At 33.1% G+C, this 23,724-nt stretch overlaps 1 protein-coding gene across 1 annotated transcript in view; it reads left to right on the top strand.

Annotated features, from left to right (window-relative positions):
• LOC139091994 (high affinity cGMP-specific 3',5'-cyclic phosphodiesterase 9A-like) overlaps nucleotides 1-19,847 on the top strand; it is a 28,154-nt gene extending 8,307 nt beyond the window's left edge. Inside the window, 9 exon segments of the mRNA XM_070642261.1 lie at nucleotides 6,505-6,830; nucleotides 13,835-13,986; nucleotides 14,129-14,236; nucleotides 15,008-15,134; nucleotides 16,828-16,977; nucleotides 17,042-17,187; nucleotides 17,282-17,531; nucleotides 18,279-18,824; nucleotides 18,827-19,847. Of these exon segments, the coding sequence (XP_070498362.1) occupies nucleotides 6,505-6,830; nucleotides 13,835-13,986; nucleotides 14,129-14,236; nucleotides 15,008-15,134; nucleotides 16,828-16,977; nucleotides 17,042-17,187; nucleotides 17,282-17,531; nucleotides 18,279-18,824; nucleotides 18,827-19,369 (2,348 nt within the window). The 3' untranslated portion in view covers nucleotides 19,370-19,847.
• Nucleotides 19,848-23,724: the final 3,877 nt, after the last annotated feature.

Here is a 23,724-nt window from a genome sequence, read left to right as displayed (position 1 = left end):
CAAATCATTTATGATGCCTAAGCCCGTTCTCATTAACGGACATGAAATTGAAGTGGTGTCTAGTATCAAATACTTGGGAATTATTGTGGACTCAGGCTTGTCCTTTGCCAATCACTTCGACTATATACTTAAGAAACTTAATGCGAAATATTACGTCTTGAAAAGATGTGAACATAAGCTTGATACTGATAGTAAGAAACTATTTGTATCGTCTTTAGTAAATTCACACTTTAATTATTGTGCGACAATATTATTTCTATTGAACGATACGCAGATAAACGAACTTCAGAAAGTTATGAATAGATTCGCGCGTCTTATATTGAAGGCAAAATTTAGGACGCCACGCAAAGAGACGCTTAATGCACTAAATTGGATGTCTGTTAAACAGACTATCCTTCTTAACACAATTCTTTTCATCCACAGAATTGCTATTGGCTGCTCCCCGATATATTTACAGAAACATTTGGTGAAAATTAATGAACAGCACCGCCATCAGACAAGACAGAACAACGAGTATCAGCCAAAAAGTTACACGAAGGCATCATCCCAGAATAACCTTTTTTACCGTGGCATAATAATTTATAACGACTTCCTTAATTACAAAGAATCAAAAATCAAAGAAAACAAGACATCTACAAAATCCATTGCAATTGAGTACGTGAGAGAAAAAAATCCAATCGAGTAGAAACGCGTGGCTTTCATTTGATCATCAGACCTTAAGGTGAACTCATGTTCCAATGAAGCCGCTGAAATCATAGAAAATGTATCCGCAAGGAGCCACGTGCAATGCGCTACTTTTAAGTGTATCAAGATGCAAAGTTATATACTTCCACCTGGTTCGAAGGTGCTTTTAGGCAAGCACATAGCTAAAGTGCTATGATATCAGCAATTCGTACAGTTTCGCGTCAAAATTTCATACAATAGTCAAGCTTTCGTAAACATTTTAATATATCCGTGTAACCATCATTGCTACACTAGATCTATGGATGGAAGCATGTGCATTGATGGAAGCCTAGTCCTGGTAATCGTATCCTTGGACCCAATTGTAAGCGCCATTACTAAGTGTAATTATACAAAGTTATATTTCCACCTGCATTTAAGGTGCTTTTTAATGGCGCCAATGCAAAAGCGCTGCGACTAAGCTCTCGAAGAGGGAAATAATTTTTCAATTCGTGTAATTTTAAAAGGATCTTTGTTTCTTCCAGTGCTCTTTTAATCATTTACGTAGACCTAAAAATGTCATAAATTCATGTTTTTCTTTGTTTTTTATTTCTCTTGTTTTTCTATTTTAAATTGTTATAATCGAATTCGATTTCATTATATTGTCATTTAAATACCTTTTGGTAATAAATATTACTTACTTACTTACTTACTTACATGAAAAATTTAGTTCTAAAAGTGTACCGCAGGCTAAAAACTTGACGAATATTAATTTTCTTAATTTATATTAATAATTAAAAAATTTTTTTGAGTCGAAAAATTAAATAAATTTTTGAAAACTTTCAAATAATTCAGGAAAAAAGTCATATTAAAAAACGGAAAAACGGCTAGCAAAAAACGGCCGTTTTCCGTTTTTATTTTTTCAAAAAAACGGCCCGTTTTCCGTTTTCGTTAACGGCATCAGAAACCCTAATCTTGTTTTTAGTTCGTGGACATGACTTTGGACTTTCTGGATCTTTTTTTAGTCACTTAAACGAACTAAAAACAAGATCCAGTCAGGTCAAAGTCATTTTTACAAACAAAACTCCAGATCCAGTAAGATCAAAGTCATTTCCACGAACTAAAATCAAGATCCAGTAAGGTCAAAATTACTTCCACGAACTAAAACCAAGATCCAGTAGAATCTAAGTAGCTTTTACGATCAAACACCAAGATCCAGTAAGGTCAAATTCACTTCCACGAACTAAAATCAAGATCCAGTAAGGTAAAAGTTACTTTCCCGATTAAATAACAAGATCCAGTAAGGCCAAGTAATCTTCCCCCTGATGGAAGTGATCATGCTCAGAACACATTTGATTATGTTCATTGATTACAATCAGTGAACATGGTCATATGACTTTGAAAAATTTCGAAAAATTTTGGAAGTGATTATGCTCTGATTACGCTCACTAATTGCAATCAGTGAACATGATCAAATATCACGATCATTGATTACAATCAGTGATTATGATAATTTGAAAATAAAAATTTCCAGTAGTGATTATGATAAGGTCACATCTGATTGCGCTCATTGATCGCGATCAGTGAACATGCTCAGATATTTTTGGAGTGATCGTACTCAGATGACTTCTGATTACGCTCAGTGACTATGTTCATTGATTATGATACGGTGATGATGAAATTTTTTCAGAGCGATCACGATCAGATACGATAATGATTGTGATCACAAGCTGTGATCATGAAAAAACACTTTGTGATTGTAATGTGATTGCAATCACAAACTTGTGATCATGATCATTGTCTGTTAGGGTAATTTGTTTAGCGTAGCTGAATTGAGCTTATTAGGCATTGCTGAATTGAGATTTCTCAGCTTTGCTGAATTGAGATCAAATCGTTTTCGAATTGAGTTTGTTGAGCGCTGCTGAATTGCAATTTGAATCAGTTCTATTATACTCATGAACCTTGTTGAATTCAGCGCATGAAAGGCACCAGTGTGCCGCGACACACGAGTTGGGCACCACTGGTTTGAATCTTTACAATTAGATCATATCCTTATAATTCCAAATCATATCAGTTCCTATAAAAAATCTCCACAAGGATATAAACAACAACCTTCAAAAGCTTTTATCAAAATTGAATTTTTCATCATGTTTCTATGCTGATATCAAGTATAAATTCTCAATTCTTTGTATACATTTTCAGAAGATTTAATTATCGTATGAGAGCACAAAAGAAATATTTTTTCCAATTCTATTTCATTGTCTTTGTCGTTCCAAGCATCTAATGTTTATATATTTTTCCTTTCAAAAGACATAAGATATGGATTCCTATTTCCAATCTCTTTTTGCTATTTTTTTAATAAACAATCCATTCGTCAATCAATTGTCGTTTGTTTGATGGAATGAGTTTGGAAAATATCAATGTCTGAGATGAGATAAACGATGGGAAATATTCTTTGTAAGTTATGCATTATTTTGGCTGATGTCAGATTCTATGGGAAGGAGTAAATTGATAATTTTCATGTGATTCTTATCATTAATCATAACGTGTGATTTATTTTATATTATATTAATTTCTGTCAATTCAGCTTATTAAATGCAATTTAATTCCGTCTGTTTAATATATCTAAATTCAATTTGCTTATTTTTGCTAAATTCAGTACATTCAGCATCACTGAATTCAGTTTTTTTAGCGTTGCTGAATTTTGACTTTCCAACGTTGCTGAATTCATCTTTTTTAACGTTACTGAATGAATTCAGATTATTTGACTTTACTGAATTTAGTTTAAAAAGCTTGTTTAAAATTGCCTTTTGAAGCATTCTTAACTTTGATGAAATCATCATGTTCAGTGTTGCAGTATTAAACTTCGTCAGCTTTGCTGAATTGAGTTTATTCAGCGTTACTGTTTTAAACTTCTTCAGCTTTGCTGAATTGTGTTTGTTCAGCGTTGCTGAATCGAGTTTGTTCAGCGTTGCTGAATTGAATCTGTTCAGAATTATTAAATTTAGTTTGGTCAGTGCTGCTGAATTTTGTTTGTTCAGCATTACAGAATTTTGTATGTTCAGCGTTACTGAATTAAGTTTGTTTAGCGTTGCTAAATTGACCTTGTTCAGTGTTGCTTCAGTTTTTGAATTGCTTTTTTGAATCAGTTTTATTCAGCTCAGTTACGTAGCTGAATTCAGCTTCTACATTATGCTCAGCATTTTATCAACAAATTATAAGAATTTCTCTCCAAAAACTAAAATCCAATCCTAATTGCTTTATTTATCAACATTTAAAATTTCTCAGAACACACACGTACATACGTTCAAGAAGAAGAAAAGTTTGTAAAACTCAATTTCATCAATAAGCCCACACAACCAAAGTTCCACTTCATTTGACAATTTGTTGTTTAAATGATGCTAAAAAAATCAATAGGGAGTTGATGGCATATTTATCCACTTCGTCTTATTAAATATTCAAGATTCTGTATCATGTTACAGTTCCATGCTACAATGTTATTTATCATCGTGAATTTTTAATACTCTCCTTTTTCTTCGTGCTCATCGTCGTCTCCATTCATTGCGTTTTTACACAGTACTGAATTAAATATATGCGAGCCTATGGAATAGAAATGAATTCGCATTTTATTATTTTTCCTGCTATAGAAAATTCAACAGGTTTTTTTTGAAACTAGACAAGCTTAAATGGCTTTATTATAGACTATATAATTCAAATATTCAGGAGAACGTTTGCATTAATTGAATGTTGAAATTGGAGATATTAAAATATTCATACATACAATTAATATTTGAACATTAGGGTTCAAGATTCTTAACATATTTCTCAACATTCATTAAATTTAATGACGAATATGAAATTTATATCAAAATCAATTGACTTTATGTCATTCATATTGAATTTATATCAAATTCCAAAGTTGAAAATTTATTTTTTTTAACGAAAAAATAACTTTTATTTATTGATGACTTCATAGGCATTCGATTGATCTTTGACGGGTGTCTATAGAGTATACTGAATAGGCTAGATTTATTTTGTGGTTGGGTTAATTTTAGAATGTTCATGAATGACGATATTTTTGATATTTTTATGAATGAGAACCCTGATGAGAACTTTTGATACTCAAGGGGAAGTTCGTAACTTTGATTGCTGGTTTCTTAATAAGTCATCTCAGTCTGCTTCACTAGAAAAGCATCATTTTAATACGAATAGTACAAATAGGTTATTCCATCAAATCGATTAACTGACCTATGCTATTCGGATACAAAATAGTAAGTTCAATTTCTATCGAATCGTAATAGTTCCTGTATTCTTAGAGAAAAAAAATATTAGGACAGATAATTTTGAAGAATTTATCCATGTTTAAACGAAGGGTCGATTTTTCCAGTACTGGCTTGGTACAGTATGGATTATCCACACCACTCGAACAGTGTAATACTGCACATAGCATGGTAAAGTGGGCCAATCAAAACCAGAGAAATCGGTCCCAAACCTGGAAGTTGATTCGGATTTGACATAGAAAATTTCAAGTTGTCAACTCGACTGCTCTTTAAATTAGAGTTCCATTTATAACAGCTACATAGCTATTGTAGTGTCTGGGCAGAGTAGAATCTGGGGTATATGTAGACGAATCTACCAGTGCGAGAATCAGGCCTTAATGGCCGAGTAGTTAGGCAATAGACCGGATATCTGTATCACTAATCTGTGAATACGTCGGTTCAATTCCCACCAAATCTCTATCAATCCAAATTATATTTGCGCAATGCTCACGACATTACACCCATCACAAGCCCCTAATCCACTGATAACAATCATAAACACAGATAATTACCAAGGTCATCTGACGTCTATTTTTTTATTGAGTATAAATGTCATATTAATTTAATTAATTTCGATTCAATTATGAAATTGATAACGATGTAATGATGCTGATAACAGAAAATCACAAAACTCTGTTTTTCACAATATTTTTTTGGTGTGAACAACAAACTTGTTTGTAGTAATCACGTAAACTTTGCTCTAAAAGTTGTAGTTTTGTTGATGAATTGTGCTTTTTATTTTGAAAAACATCAAATTTTAAGTTTGTAGAAGTGAAATTTACAATTAGACAGTGGTGGGCAACCTGTGTGCTGCGATACACAGTTGTACCGACAAAAATGCTTGAAAATGCCATGAACCGTATGCAGTGTGCGGTTTCGGTAGAGGCTTACCATCAAGGTATGAGCGAAAAATCAAAGGTTGCCCTCCACTGCCCTAACATGTATCGATTTTCCCCCCGAAATGACGCAAAATTTTTAATAAATTTTTATAGACACAAAAACAATTCAATTTTACATGTCACTCAAATTTATTAACAAGAATAAATTCAATAAACTTAGTCATGAAGTTATTGTTATGCTCGATTCTTCATGTATGTAAAGAGCCGTAAAATGTCTCATTTTTCAATTTTCTCCTTTATATACCAAAAATAAGTTTCATTCAGAGTTGCGAAACTGGTGTTTGTGACAGACAAAAACCGTACAAATTATTGATAATTTTTATGGTTTTTCCAAGATTTTTCTTACAAAACCATACAAATCTTACCATAGGAAAGACTAAAAACGTACAAATTCTTGATAATTTGTATGGTTTTGTTAGAAAAACTGAGGCAAAAACCATACAAATTAAGAAGAATTTGTACGGTTTTGTAAGAAAAACCATACAAATTATCAAGAATTTGTACGGTTTTTGTCTGTCACAGGCAACTGTTTTGCAACTCTGGTATCACTCTCGTCAACCATAGCTTGTATACAAAATGTCTCTAAAGTATTTTATTTCAAACTTTTTTTCTCTTTTCTTCTTTAGGTTTGTCAAATCGACCAAAACCTCCGCCACATCGAAAGAGCAGCCTACCAAAGCATAGCTATGTCAAAACAAAATTTTTGGAAATTTGTAACACAACATTGTCAGATGATGTTAAAGCTGCATTGCGACTACCATCATTTGATTCATATGATTGGGAAGACTATGAGATTCTACATTTAATGGAAACGATGTTTGTTGAATTAAATTTTATTGAGAAATTTCACATATCATCGACACGATTACGTGAATGGCTGTATGAAGTCTATAAACATTATAATGATGTTCCTTTTCATAATTTTCGGCATTGCTTTTGTGTCTCACAGATGGTAAGTTTAATTAATATTTACTTTAATTTTTACTGTCAATTACTGTGGCTGTTATAATGGAAAAAAATATTTTATAAAATGGAAAATGAAGAGGAATTATGCTGTCTGGTATGATATTTTTGAATTATTTATGCTATTTCTGGTTGATGATGGGGATGGGAAAATGGGAAATTGTTGAAAAATTCTAGAAAATTGCTTTAAAAGTGCAAAAAAATTCACCAAATCTGGATTTTAGAACGCTGCCTTGGTCTCAGAAGTCACGCTGACCTAGTGTCAGAGTCACGTTACCTGGTGTCAGAGTCACGCTGACCTGGTGTCAGAGTCACGCTGCCCTTTGTCAGAGTCACGGTGCTCTTTGTGTCAGAGTCACGCTGCCCTGGTGTCAGAGACTTTTTGTCAGAGTCGCATTAGTCTTGGGTCAGAGTCACGCTTGAAGGGATGACCGAAAATCTAACCTCAGGCTAGCGTGACATTGACTTGAGGATGAATTTGATGAAATGCAGCCTCAGGCTATTTTGGCACAGGGCTGGGGTTAAATTTTGGATCGATCAACCGATTCGTAATATTCAAATAGAGTCGAAGACAAAACGCTCTCAAACTTGACCAATCTTCTCTCAAAAAACCTTTAAAAAAGGTAGATAAAAATGAGAAAAATACACAGAATTGGAAAATAATAACTGAAGGATCCCATCTGAATGCATCCATTATATTTGAATAAATAAAAGGAAAAAATTTTCAACGAATACTTAAAAGAGATTGAAATTAAAATTGAGTTTAATAATGAAAAGCTTCTCAACCGTGAATCGTTGAATCTTTCATGTCATATTAAATGCAAACAAGAACTGCAATTAGACGATGTGGAAATTTACCAAAAAATGTAATTTTTATTCGTGTTCTGTGCTCGTCTCTTGTCATGTCTTCCATCAAAGGTAATTCTCTGATTTTTGTTGGTTTTTCGTTCTTTACACAAGAAAAATTCTCGAAAACTTTCTGACAAAAAAAAAAGTAAATTTTCTCACTCGAGTGAATGACGATACTTTTAAAGCTTCCAATGAATTTTCCACATAATGCTGCAAGAATTTTCTTCATGAAAATCAATATTTTAATTTAAATTTTGATGGCTGCTCAGCTAGATGAGATGACGGCGAAAAAAAAAACTTAATTTACATAAAAATTGATTGAAAGTCGATAGAATTTGATTATTTATGTCATAAATCAAGTGATTCAAATATCCAATTATTTTTCTTTCCATAGAAACAAGTCAAAAAGTGATGTGATTTTGAGGGAGTTTTGACCTTAAATATTGAAATTGACGTGACTATCATGCGGTGACTAAATTGCTGTCTGCGTTATTTCATTATGACTGATTATAAATTTTGTGATAATATGTGGCCATTATCTAGGTAAAGCAGCTAATGAACGGATAATTTGACATGAAAATGCTTGTGGATGGGGAAAAAAATTATGAAAAAATTTGTTTTGTTGAACTTCTAAATTATTTCATGACCTGGGTCAATATGCTGTTAATTAAGATAGAATGATTCTGATGTTTAGTGTGTCTGAGTTGTTGTGGTATTGATTATGAATTTTGCAAAATTTTGTACATTAATTTATGTATTGTTTGCAGCAGTTTAGTTATTGTGTCTATAAACTAGGAAACTGTGGTATGGGGTGTGGGTATGAGGATGTTTGGGGAGGATTGTGCTCTTTTTCCTTCTCTGCAGCTCTAATCATATAATCACGCTATATTGACATGTTACCTTTAGCACGGCACCATGATAAAGCTCCAACCAGAGCTCGAAGTTTATTTGAATTTATTTGAATCCGAGTCGAGTTCGAGTCCTTACTCCAATTTCTCATCCTAACTAGTCAATTGGAAGACTTAACCTAGTAGTATTTGAAACCCTTCAAATTGTAAGGTTCTAGAGAAAAAGAACACTAATCCACAACATAGATCAATTAGGATTCGAACTCACTTTTTCTCGATTACATGTTAATTGTGCTTATCTACTGAGCTATCGGGGGCTGTTGAGAAGCGTGGCAAAAAGCACACTTAAAGCTTATTCTCTATCCGGTGTCATTTGGATCACAGCACACATCCAAAGTGTAGAATTTCTAAAATTAGGTCAATATTAGATTAAAATCACTCTTTTCGAGAACAAACATCCGAAATCTTAAAAATTTATTTTTTAATCTACTAAAGTACGGAAACACGACAACATCCAACATTTCCCCAACTTTAAATCGCAGCATCAAGACTCCCATTCACAAAAAATCTCACTAAAAATTCTAACCAACTCGATCTAACCACGCCAAAAACAATCAGACTTACCACATCGTGCACTTATACAACATGTATAATATAAATAAACTTCTATCACGTTACAAATCCTCGTAAATCTCATTTACGGACTGATGACAATGCAGAAAATATGTAAGAGCTTACGACACTGAAGAATCGCCTTAATCAATATAATCTTTAAATCAATATTAGTATAGGAGCGTCATAGAATTTGTTGTTTGAGAGGATTAATGGCTTTTTGTTGTGTAATAACTTGTATTGGAATGGGATGAATTGGTGTTTGAGGTTCTGGGTGGTTATTAGGCTTGATAATTGTTTATATTCAAATTTAGAGTTGAAATTATTCAGAAAAGTTCTATTTATGTCATGAAAATTGATTTCCGCATATTAGAATAAATGGCTTTTCACTTTTCAACTCGTGTTGAATAAAATTCGAATGATTGAAGCCTAATTTTAGATAGTAATTAGCAGAATGATTACTTTCACGTGTACTCATTAGTGAAAATAAATCAAAAGCAGATTGAACATAATACAATAATAATGAATAAGAGTTCAAATGAATGATATAACTACACGAAGCAGATTGAATGATATTTTATGATTCTGGAATATGTTGATGCTGATTTTGAACTTTTAGAGTACTATTTGAGGTAGAATTATGTTAAAAACCACAAAGAATATTATTTTTTGGTGATTATTTTGAGCTGCACAATGTGGCGAATCGCATTTTTCGTGGCTACCGAAATCAGCCATCAAGATGCCATCAGGGCTACTTTGTGTCTTACTGTTAATATGATAATGTAGCTCCTTGCATCCTTCTAGCTCTTAGGGAGGGTAGAGTAGGGCAGTGTAGAGCAAAATGCATCTTTGAAGACCTAAGGTAGGGTGTAGGATATGTGAAGTCTCGAATACCATTAATAAATTGGTTATTCGATTCAAAATCCAACACCAAGCCTGAATGACTCTAACTGAGTGAAATCCGGAATTTAAACCAAATCAGGCGCTTAGTCGGTGTCATTCAGGTCTGAAACAGAATTTTTAATCAATTGCCCAGTTTGTGCTATTCGGGAGTATTACAGGAGAACTTCCTTACCTGAGTAGCCCTTGAATCCGATTTTTGGATCTCGAAACATTGCCGACTATATTGTACATCATATTTCAAATTTCATAAAATTTAAAAAATTCAATTTAACTCCAAATTCAAGTAACTAAATCATCAAATTTTCAACATAATTTTCCACCTACTTGTGCTTTTAATTCCACCACAATTTATTCTCATGTTAAAGATATTCGACATCGAATCTTTAAAGCACTTCATGAACAAAAAAATTCAACATCATCTTCACGTTAAACGCTCCTCGAAAAAAAAAGAAAAGTTGTTAAGAATTTATGAGAAATTTGTACATAGCTACTTCTTCCGAAACTTTTATATCATCACATTCATCCTTTCGCTATCATTTATTAATAATGGAAACAATTTTCCAATCCTTAAATGATGAGAACGAGGAACTGAAAAGATTAAAAATAATTAACAGAATTTTATTTTCTAATAAACTTAATTGGCGTGTGCTGCCTTAATTTTCCGTAGAATGTTTGTAAAGGATTTTTCAAGATATTGAAAGAGTAAACAATTGATTATTGTGCGGCTGATTTGGTGGTGAGGGTCTGTTTTGGTTAAGTAAATTTTTCTATTCATGATGAAATAATTGAACCTTATTTTTGCATTAATTAATGGTTTTGGTTGGGATATTTTTAGGGATAGAATTGATTTGAAGTTAAGGCTGTGGAGGCAGTTGGTGTAGAATTGAGAACTGTTGTGGTGTGTTAATTTTGGGAAATTTTCCTGGAAATTTTCTTGATCTTGTTTTCAAATTCTTTAATTTTTTCAATTGAATTGAACAAAACAAGCTCGGTAGTCGGTAGTCAATGAAAGCGGACTGTCGATTGCAGATAATATTTGATTTCTTTCGCCGATTGCCGTCGATCATTTGCCAATTTGGAATTAAACACCAATCTTAAATATTGAAACTTAAACGCGCAGCTTGAACCTTAACATTGGAATTAATGTTTATTTTTAAATATTGATTTAGTTAGACCTTAATTCAGAGGTATATTGTGTCTAGAGCTACGTTATCAGACATTTTTCTACGACTGAGGTGTACCGTGGCACTTCTGAGTCTCAATAGCTATTAAATTAAAGTCTGTAAGCTCGACAGAACAACGCAGACCATAAAACCAGAGCCTCGTTCGTTTCCACCCCACTATATGGCTTGGATCATTGTCTTTTCACCACTAGAAGTAATTAAGAGTTGTGCTGTGACACAAAAAAGGTTTCCCAATACAGCCTAATCTGAAACACATGCTTAAAATCTTATACAACCATCCAAGTTCTTATTTGTCATCTTCAAAAATTCAATTACGATTATTTTCTCATATTTTTTTTCCTGAAGCACATTTGAAAAGCTCAAAAATGAAAAATTCAATAAGCAGTAAGGAAATTATAAGCCAAGTGAATTTAAGAGTTCAAAGAAATTTTAATTTAAATTTTTGAAGTGTCTAAAATATTTTGAATTTTGTTAGCATTCAAAACAGTAAAATCACGAAAATCACAAATTTAAAATTAAACCTACAAATCAGCAGGTTCGAATCTAAAAGTCTTAAAAATCAAAAGTCATCTCATAGAAACCTCCGAACCTACTTTTTATTAAAATTTTAAAAATTTCTATATTTTTGCTCTAATTTATCATTAAAATGTCTAAGCTTCTCAATACTACATCCTTGATCTAAATTTTAAATCCATTTCAAATTCAACTTTAATAACTTTTCATAACATTTACATCGTTCATCATATCCGTACAACTGTGTCAAGTATAATTCAAGTGGAGCTTAATTAAGCTTTAAGTTTGTACGCTACTCACGTTATCCACGATGTTTACATTGAGACGATGCTATATCAGTGTCAAAGACACTTTGAGATGAAGGAGAAAAGAAGGAGTGTGTTTAATAGGATAAGAAGAATGTCATGATATAGATGACTTTTTCGAGTAAGATGCGATATTTATGCTTCGAAATTGGAGATGAAAGTTGTTTACTGATGGATTTTGAGTATTGATAGTGTTTTGAGTTTGAGGGGATTTTGTGGAGTTCAATGGGATTTTTAGGGTTCAAAATGAATTTTTAAGTTTCAAAATGAAGTTAATGGAATTTTGAACCATGCTTAAAATGGGACATAACCAGTCATTAGGGTTCATTGAATCATATCGACTTATCAATGCCCTAAGACTAAGTGGTGTGGCTCGGGACATGCAGGCACGCTTTTTCTGCATTTTAGATGCACAGTTTTGAGCGGGACAATACGACAAACCTGTTGTTTGCCATTAAAATGGGTCCAAATCAGCCAACATTGCAACTTCGCATGTTACCGTTAATACGGTGACGTAACGGTACCCTAACAACTATTATGTGTTTTTCGGGAAGCCTGGAATTTTTGGAAGTGTCTTACAGTTCGTTCAAGGCTGCAGACTTGCAATTTCCATCTGCAGGCCTCAAATTTGATCAAACTTTAAAAAAAATGCGTCATATTCTCAAAATTCCTCCAGCAAATTCCCATTCTTCACAGTCAAAGCCTTTCATCTCATAGCAATTTCTTCTATTAATGGAAAAATAAATTCAAAACTTTTTCCATCCGTAATTTTTCTTTTCACAATTTTTTTTTATATTTCCATTTCCTTTGAAGCCACCTTGAACTTTTTTTTATATTCACACCGTTTTCACGTGTGAATGTATTGAATTTGTTCAGATTTGAAAACCAGTTTTTGGATTTATCAGCCAAACTAAGCATAATGACATGTTATGCTCTATCACAAAAAAGTTTGTGTCTGGAATTCCACACCATAATCAAAAAACAGATTTGAAATTGGTTGAGGCATTGCTGAGAAAATCGAAAAATTCGCTTTCTGTAAGCAAGCAAACAAACAAGCAAACAAACAAGTTAATCAGCAAGAAATCTCAATAACGAGACATCGTAGAGACTTCTAGTTTATTGCAATCGATCCATATTACTCTATAGAAGAGCTGATTAGTTTTCGGGCATTGCAGGAACAGCCGTTGCTTCTAAAAAAGCAAAAAACTTTCGTATTCATACAAAATTTCAAAATCAATGGTTATTACGATTTTTTGAAACTTTAAACATGTACGAAAATTAAATAAAATATATAAGCGAAGCTTGGCCTACCCACATGGGCCTGATCCCTCAAACATTTGTCAAGCGAAGCTTGGCCTACACTTCAAGCCTGATTCCACATTTGTCAAGCGAAGCTTCCCGCCGGAGCCTGATCCAACAAACATTTGCCAAGCGAAGCTTAGCCTACCCACTGGAGCTTGATCCCTCAAACATGTGCAAGCGAAGCAGCCTTGGAGCTTGATCCCACAAACATTTGCCAAGCGAAGCTTGGCAAACTACCCACTGAGCATGATCCCTCAAACATGTGCCAAGCGAAGCTTGGCCTACCCATGGAGCTTGATCCCTCAAACATGTGCCAAGCGAATACCCACTGGAGCTTGATCCCTCAAACATTGCCAAGCGAAGCAATTATCAACGAGACTTTTTATGGACGGTTCCATTTCCTTTCTACCCGATACACTTTTTTATCATACCTTTCAATTCTATATTCATCAACTTTGTCTTTATTTCAATCCACAGATGTATGCGATTGCATGGCAAACAAATTTAATGAGTCGTCTAGGCGATATGGATGTCTTTATACTATTGGTATCATGCATTTGTCATGACTTAGACCACCCGGGCTATAACAACGTTTATCAAATAAATGCAAAAACTGAGCTCGCCTTGAGGTATGTACGCAAAAAATAAGCATAAAAGTCTGCTTCTTTCTAATGCTCGTAACCATGAAAACATTAAACTTATTAAGCAGCGTGTCTGTCAACAGCAGCAGCAAAATCTATATACACTTTTAATTCTTAACAATATTTTTAGGTACAATGACATTTCACCATTGGAAAATCATCATTGCTCGATTGCCTTTCGATTGCTTGAATATCCGGAGTGCGATGTGCTAGAGAACGTCACCAAAGACATGTACAAGTAACATCAAGTTTGATTTATTTTATTGTTTTAATACCGAGTGGAATTTATGATGAGGGAGGTCTTGTCTTGGGGTGGAATAAAGGGGGAGGAAGTTGAGTGACTTGTTAAGATCATTTGTGTGCTTTTTGAGAAGATTTTGAGATGGAAATTTAAATTGAATTTAAAGTTTTAGGATGAATTTAGGTTTTATTTGGTTAATTGAGATTTGTTACAATGGGATGCAGGATGAACTGTTCTAGCTGTGCAATTATGAGCATTATAACGTATTACACATGACTAGACCCAAATTAGCATTCAGTTTCTTCATTATGAATAGCTTTTGAATGCTATTGTTTAATCAAGTTCCTCATTCTCATTACTGTCATGATCTTCAACACTTAAGTTTGTCTAACTTGCCCGGAAGGCATACGTCGTAAAAAAGGCAAAAAATCCGGACTCAGATCGGCGTGAGTCTAGTCTGATGTCGGGTTTCATCGAATCTAGCTCAATCCAGTCATATCGGTCTGAAACTGGATTTTTCCATTTTTATGCCGTGTTCTTTCTAAATTATTATTCAACTGCTTAATCTCTCTAATACTCCATTCAAAAGAACTCTCAACAACCCCACAGTCTCAATTCAACTTCACCATCCTTCATTCTTCACAAAACCATCCCCAATTCCACAAAAATTACTATTCCACTCGGGTTTTATGATTAATAGTTTTTTATACAATTCAATATGTACAATCATAATTTTCATATATATATAATTTATCATTTATGTCACAGGGAAGTACGTGAGGGCATCATAAGATGTATATTGGCTACTGATATGGCGCGACATAATGAGATACTGACACAATTTCGTGAAATTATTCCTATTTTTGATTACAGTAATGCTTCACATAAAAATTTGGTAAGTTTTTTTTTAAATTTATGGTTGAATGTGATGGAATGAATGAGGTTTAATGGATGATTAGTTTGTTATTTTGATTATTTGTGGACTATGTTTACTATTTTGGTTGATTTGATAATGACAGGTTCAATGTGGTGATGAATAGTGACTGTTTTGTCATATTATATATGATTTTCTATGGAAATCAATTCTTGTTTGGCAACTAAGCTCCTAAACAGCAATTTTAGCATTGAGACAGGATCAAACACCATTGAAAAATTGGAGAATATCAATTTTACTGATTTTTGATTTATGTCTGATCCTGGCGTTAGGTTTTACCCTAGTGCATGCTCCTAACACTGAGCTATCACGGGTTATTCGACTATATGGCATTACTGGATCCAACAAATCCTTTAAAAAATTCTCTTTAATTCCCGCGTCAAACAAACACAAACAATCTCCCCGATCAAAACATTTCTGACCTTTAAATCCATAAATAATCATGAGTTTATTATCATATATATCTTCATGGCATAAAATTACGTAATAACTCATTAACATATTAATAGAAATGCTTACTCCTACGATTATTCTTCCATTTAGAACTTAATGATAAAAAAGAGATGATGAGAGTATACTGAGTTATAAATAGATTAATGATGTGGAGGAGGAGATGAGAAGAGAATAGAGCCCAAGGATGTAATGACTTACATGATCTTTGACATTGTGCATGCCCACACATTCTGTTTTAATTTCCTTTTTTATGTTTAAAAAAGACTGAATTGTTGAATTTTAGGATTGTTTGACAAGGTTTTAATTGGGTTCTATGTTTAATTATGTCGAAGACTAGATGCTGCAATTCTAAGAAGTTTGACAGAACACAATTTGAAATTTTGACATAACCTCAAATTTTAAGAATCAAATTCTTGAGGATGCTTCGTCGAATTTCAATTTTCGTCATCAAAATGGGTTTAAAACAGCCTTGAGGCCACGTCGTACCCGAACTGGACAATATGCTCATTACGGCACCACTATATCCCCTTTATAACGGTAACCGCACGTTGAACTGACATTCTTTCAACACTGTTTTGCGTCAAGCAGCTTTTAGAGCTCTTGGTTATCGTTTCCTTTTCGAATTTCAATTAAGAACGGTGTAGCAAACTTGTGATTCTGTCCAAGTAATGACAATGTGTTCGCCACATTGTGTTGCTTACGTTAAAGTCAATGCGATGACTTAGCGGTGCCCGACTGCATTCTGTTCGGGATTTCTCCTTCATCTTCATGCAATCTTCATATATCTTGCAACATAGAAGTATATGACACTTTCCTCAACACTCTACAACTCCTCAATTACTCAAAAGTACCTCCAAAGTATTTCAAAGTACAGAATCAACTCCATCTGCTACCATAATGCATACCATAAATTCTCATCTCAACCGAATGCGCTTCCGTATCACATTCACGTATAGTTTCTAACATAAGATTTCCTATTTCCGTTCACTCAGCATGTTCCTTTATGTTCTGACTTTTTTCACAAAAGCTTTTCTCACTTTACTCATTCTCATCGTTGCTTTATGTATGACCGGAGGAGATGACTGTGTGTGCGCTTGAGTTTTGTTGAACTTTAATTCACTTAAATCATATTTTTTATAGCAAAAAAATACAGTCATGAATAATTCAATAATTTTTATTAAATTTGTCATCATATTTATAGCTTTGTATGGTGCTAATAAAGGTCGCTGATATTTCAAATGAAGCACGACCAATGGAAGTCGCTGAACCGTGGCTTGATCGTCTTTTACAAGAATTTTTTGCACAGAGTGCTGCTGAGAAATTAGAGGGATTGCCTGTAACTCCATTTATGGTGAGTTTTGATACTTTTCTAACCTCAAAATATCAATTTTAACCTCAATTCCCTTCCCATCCAGGACCCCGACAAAGTAAGTAAGCCGGGAAGTCAAGTGCGATTTATAGGATTGGTGCTATTGCCTCTATTCGAAGCACTCGGTGAATTACTACCGGAACTAGTTGATTTTATCGTCATACCAGTTCGTGTTGCATTGGATTTCTATAAGTATGTATAAATAAAGCACTCATTGACCGCATGGATGGATTAATTATTAATAAATTTCATTTCATTTCCTCCCTCCATCTGCAACTATTTATAGACGATTAAATGATGCCCAACAGAGAAACCGAAAGTCGCTGGTCGAAAATGAAGGTTCATCTGATGGCGGTGATGAAAATATTCCACGATCTCAATCTGGTATTAGTGTACGATCACGTCGTAGTATTCCATCACAAAAGTCAGCATCAAGGAATTCGGTTGATGAGGAGCCAATGTTGATTGCGGCTGAACTTCATGATCTTCCGGAAGGTAGCGAAAGTGGAGATTCTGAGACTGCAACGGAAGTTGATGTAAGTTTGGATTGTTGTATGAGGGGATAGGGATGGGAAGTTGTTGGTAGGTGTGTAGCTGGATTTTAGTTCTGGTTGGTGTCTCATGACTTTATGGTTATTGAATAAGGATTATGGTCAGGTTATGATATCGTAGTAAGATGTATAATAAGAGTCGAAGTTCTAAACCTATTTGAGTTTGGGATTCTGAACATAAAGGGGTATCCGGGGAGGTTCACTGGAGTCAAATATGACTCCATTTCAATCCTCCATTCCCAAACAGCATGATGCCATGAATTTCATTAGTCGCCGTAAACAGTCATCAAGTTGTAAACATGCAGAGGCGTATTCAGGGGAAGGAGGTATGGACCACAACCCCACTTCCATTTTGGATAAAATTCCTCAATTTGCTATTTTTTCTTCGAGACAAAAATCTCAAAACTGCCTCCTAATTCTTGCAATTCGTACAAGAAACACGGTAACGTAGCGAAGACCCTGCGACAATGCAGCAACGGTTGCAACGGCCATTGTGCTACTCGGATCATCTTCGTTTATCGTCAAGCTTCACAACTTTCACACATTTATTGCGATGATATTCAATAATTTAATCCAGACTCAGTTATTTTTAGCACATTTAACAATAACTTGACAATTTTGTCACCTTAAAAATAGTTCAATATTTACCCAGATGTGCCCAACTCATCCAAACGCGTTTCCTTAAACATTTTCAATACTTAACTAACTTATTGTCATTGTAATTCCCAACAGGTCGCTGAGAAGACATCGAAATTTAAAGTTGACACCGAAAGTCGTAATAAATTTAATATGCAAATGGTACATCGTAAAGGTCATCATCGTGATAAACGTCCATCGATGGTTAGTGAAATAGCTGGTCGAATGCGAGGATCATACGGTAACATCTTACAAAATAATTACAATTCACGTACAACTACATTCGGTTCAAACCGTGCGATTAGTCTAGATCATTATAGTAATCATCGTCGTATGTCTGATGGAATTCAAACTGTTACGTCCGATTCCACTGTCTATTATCATCAACGTTTACATGATCAAGATATGTTAATACGTCAGACGACTGGTACGAAAATGAGTTCAAGTTCACATGGATCGAGTGATGTTAAGCTACTTGTTCGTGATGAATCATTAGTGGCAGCGGCATCAACAGGTAATAATTCAGCAATTTCATCTAAAATTCATACACCAACAATGATGGCTGCCACTGATATTAGTGATACAAACAGGGTACAATCATCAAAAAATAATAATAATAATAATAATAATAATAATGAAGTAGTAATAATAAAAATAATAATAATAATAATAGCAACAACAACAACAATAATAATAATAATAATAACATTAGTAATAGTAGTAAATCAGTAAAGTCGAAATTGAACAGTAGTGTAAATTGTAGTAGTAGCCCTAAATCAATTATTACACGCTTGAGACAATTAACAGGACGTTTATCGTTCTCATTTGACAAAGAAACACGTAGAATGAGTAGTGGAACGCCACAAACAATTATAAATAAGACATCCCCAATGGATTCAATGAATTCATCATCAAAGAATAACAATATGATGCCAAATTTATGCTGTAATACGAAAGGTGCAATTGAAGGACGTGTTGTGACTGATTTAACATCAAGAAATCGTGCTTATAGTCTCGATGTACCAGCTGGACGTTATAATTATAATAGTAGTGCTGGTAGTAGCTATAATGGTAGTCATAAGAGTCTTTCATCAAATCGTAATGATGAGGCTGATGATTCAACTGATAATAATAGCGTATTTGCATCAAAGAAAATGAGTGCTGAGGTGGAACCGATGGACATATGACAACACAGGTTAGATCCTGCAATTGATAATGTTACGGTTAAAATTGATATTGCAGGCGATGAGACTGATACATATTGGACAACAATTTCTTATCTTTTGCGACGATTTGTGTGCAAATGCTGTGAAAAAGAACAACAAGTGCCAACTGCAAGCGTTTAAGGATTTTTAAAAAATAACAACAATTATGATGAAAAAATTATTAATTATGATATGAGGAACAATGATAAAAAAACAAAATATAATAATTATATATATATTTAATTAAATTAAAATTTTATTCTTCTATTAGCCAAAATTTGAGATAAAAAAGCGATTCATCCCCTCCTCTTTGAAGATAAAGAAACTAATTAAAATTAATGATATACATGTATATGAACATAATGAAACTGATACATAGATAGGTATGGGATTTGGGAGAGGAGAAATTGATGATTTTTGCAGAGATTTATAGAGATTTTGGGAGATGGGAGTTTTAAAGTTGGTGCTGAAGCTTCAAGCTTGTAGAAATTTATGGAATAAAAGCTGAAAATTGTGAAAATAGAAGTGAATTTGGATATGTTTTAAGAATTCACTGTTAATAAAATGGATATTTGGGACAACAGACATTGACAATTGACTCAAAAACAAGGAAATATGTAAGATAGACGGTTGAGTAGGGTCGAATGGGCGTACATAGATCAGCGTACAATGAACGACATGATAGTCAGTTGCTTCGATTGAACCAGACATATACTTTTTAACTTGTTTGATAAACAAATCAACAGACAAGGATGTATTAAGCTGTCCATCCTATGATGTCACAAAATCCTGTGAATATTCAATTATATTGATTGAGTGATACTCAAGTTAATAGTCCATTTGGTGAGTATGCTCTATCCGTTAGGGTTACTTACTGTACTAACTTCGGGTGGCCGTACAGATCAAGTGAAGATCCATGGCCTCTCTCAGTCGGCTTCTGAAACTGGGTCTTTCGGTGGCTACCGCTTGCCAATTACCAATTCCAAGTGTGACAGCTTCTTTATCGACAGCTTCATTCCATGACATTAGGAATTGAACAAATGAATAGACACAGTTACAGAAGGAGCATACCCAACATGGAAGTAAGGTGCGTAACGAACAGTAGAACAAATCAAATTACAGACTGGCTCTTAGTCACTTGTCTGAGGTTGCTCAACTATTTTGATTGAATATCCTCTTGAGCATCCTTATTAGATGAACATATTCTTTGTCTGTCAGGGTTAAAGAGTTAAACACGGATACATGAGTAATATCAGAATCAATTCCTGCAAATCATTCCAATTTCTCCTTCCTAAACCCCTACAAAAAAAACACAATCACAATATACAGCCACATAGAAACACAAAGTTGATAAATTTAATTCTATTTAATGTTTGTAAAAATGACAAAAAAAAATGTTTAAACACAAAATGTGCTCTAAAAAAAAGATTTAACAAAAAATTTCTCTCTCAACAAAAGAATTTTTATGAAAAGGAAAAGAAAATGTGATTTTTTCATTCGAAGCTGGATGATTAGATGATGGAGAATATTTTGTAGCTAGATTTGTAATAAATTTTTTGCTATTTTTTAGTAGTTTGAAGAAGGTTTGTTGATGCTTGAGGTGTAGTGCTATTGCTAGAAGAGTGAACAGCATGTTGATGATTAGTTCCTATTGATCCACTGTGAATTGTAGGGCATCAATTAAGCGGTTGAACATGGGTTGAACAGGTTTTAGTTCCTGAAACAAAATTCAGCTATTCTTGTGCTGTTCTTGTGCTGTTGCAAGCAGCATGTTGCAGAGCTAAAAGTCAACTCGAGTTTCGTTTGGAGTCAAATCGACTTTTCCATACAAAATTTGAGTCGACTTTGAGCTTCTGGCAGGTTAAAGCTAACTTAATTGTCAAAATGGGGTGAAAACTGCAATCACGTTGCCGTCAGGACACCCTTATGCTCTCTGACTGCAGCAACGTTGCAGCAACGTATTCAACGTCGCAGCAACGTTCATGCAATTGAAGCAGTCGCATCGTTGCAGCAACGTCATGAAGGAGCTTTTGGTTGGAAACAGCTAGATTGTGGACATTTCTCAGTAGTTCTGTTAAATTATAGAGCATTGAAGCATGCCGTAACTTAAAAGGAGTAAATAACCTCCAAAGTAATTTCAAAATACTAAGAAAATTCAAACTTTCTTTCCAAAATCTCAAAAAAGTTTCAAAGAAGATCAAATCTTACCCCCGGAAAATGCCTAGCTAAAGAATAAATTAATCCATAATCTTCATTACCTTCCTTTACATCAAAAAATTTACTTTTTTCCATAAAAATTTCAAAAGAAAAAGGAAAAAACTTTCGAGTCTCCTTGACAGTAGCTTTTCATTAACTTCTTCATGGCAAAAACAGTTTCTTCTTGGTACTGAAAAATAAGCAAAAATTGATTTTTTTTATCATGCAAAAAAATTTATCTAATGTGTAAAAAGTACGATGAGAAAAAGGAAATTACGCCAAAATTAAATTAAGAAAAATATAAAGTCTATATTGAAATGGGTCATGTTAAAGCCTAAATGAAAGAATCTATTGAACAATAGTAGATAAAATTTTGTTAGAAATGAGTCACTGGAAGTGGGTGGCTGAGACGCAGTTGTTGTGGAATGAGATGGTTTGAAGCTTTTTGGGAAATTATATTTTTCTAGATATTTGAAATTTTTGAGAATTTAAAGGAATAAAGCCTGGAATTTAATTAAAATTCCTTAAATTTGTTTAAAATTTGAATTTAAAAGATTTTAAGTTTATTCAAAATTTAAAAAATGTTTTCTAAATTTCAGAGCTCCGAAGTCGAGTCGAAAGTCGACTCTCGGAGTGCGACAAAAAAAAACGAACTCGACTTCGAGTCGACTCCAAGTCGAGAGTTCATTTTTTTTAACGACTTCGAGTCGACTCGAGTCGAGTGTTTTCAAGTCGACTCGAAGTCGACTCCGAGTCGACTTCAATTCTCCAAGAAAAATAGTTTTCTTAATCGACTCATTTCTGTTTGCACTTGTGAAGTATATATTTACATATAAAAAGATTGCAAAATCTACTTTTTTTCAAATTTTTAATTCTTTTTCTGATTCTTTATGCAAGATACTTTCAAAAATTAGCCAAAATAGGAGATTTCTCCAGCTTTTTACAGAAAGAAATTTAGAAAATGTTTATAAATCTCTTAATTTATTTTTTATTTGTTATTTTTATTATAATGTTTTAAAATTAAACAAGATAATCAATTAATGACTTTTAGTTATTTATTTTTTGAGAAAGTTTTTTGTGAAAAAATCAATGAACTCGGAAAAATTTGATTTGGTAATTTTTTTGCATGTAAATATATACTTCACAAGCGCAAAAGAAATGAGTTTCGTTAAGAAAAAAAATTATTTTTTTCAACGGAGACTTGAAGTCGACTCGGAGTCGACTTCGAGTCGACTTAACTTTTCAGGTCGACTCGAAGTCGGTCGACGAGTCGACTTGAAGTTTAGTGTTTTTAGGTCGAGTCGAGTCGACTCAAAAAATCGACCATATCGACTTCGAGCTCTGCTAAATTTCAAAATTACTAAAGAATTTTAAATTTTTTAAATTAAAATTTCTAAAACTTTTGAAATTTAAATTTTTTTAAAAAAATTTTCAGGTTTAAAAAATTTATAAATTGAAAGATGAAATTTGATTTTTCAGAATTTTTATAACTTTTCAGTTTCTTAAAATTCGAGTTCTTAAAATTTTTTTTTCAAATTTTTAAGAATTCCTAAATTTTTAAATTTTAGAAAATTTCAAAATTTAAATTTTTAAAAAAAGTTTTAAATTTTGAAAGTTTGAAATATAGAAAGTTTGAAAAATCTTAAGAGTTTTAAAAATTTAAGTAAATTTTGAATTTTTCAAATTTTTAAATTTTAGAGAAAAAAATTTAAAACTCTTAAATTCTTCAAAATTCTTTTATATTAAATTTTTAAAACTTTTGAAATTAAAATTTTCAAAATATAGAAGTTTAAATTTTTTGAATTCTTTAAATTTTCAAAAGTTTCAATTTTTAATTTTTAATTTTTAAAATCTTTTAAATTTTTTAATATTTTCAAGTTGTTGATAATTTTCAATATGAACTTCTCACAATTTTCTCCATAAAGCTCACTGCCAACTCAATTTCCACAATAAAAGCGCCTAAAACTGTATTAAAATGAAAATCTAATCTACGATAATATAAATATATAAAAAACAAGTCTCTTAGTGTATATTATGTGGAAGTAGCTAGCTCAAAAATCCAATTATACTACACATACACAATCACACATATGTCAATCATCATCATTATAAGATTAGCTAAAGGAAAAAAGTCATTTACA

This window comes from Chironomus tepperi, unplaced genomic scaffold, assembly GCF_022539635.2.
Source record: "Chironomus tepperi strain 1889 unplaced genomic scaffold, CSIRO-AGI_Ctep_v1 contig_278, whole genome shotgun sequence".
Lineage (NCBI taxonomy): Eukaryota > Metazoa > Arthropoda > Insecta > Diptera > Chironomidae > Chironomus > Chironomus tepperi.
The sequence above is the reverse complement of the archived record's forward strand: the minus strand, read 5'-3'. Positions and strand labels throughout refer to the sequence as shown.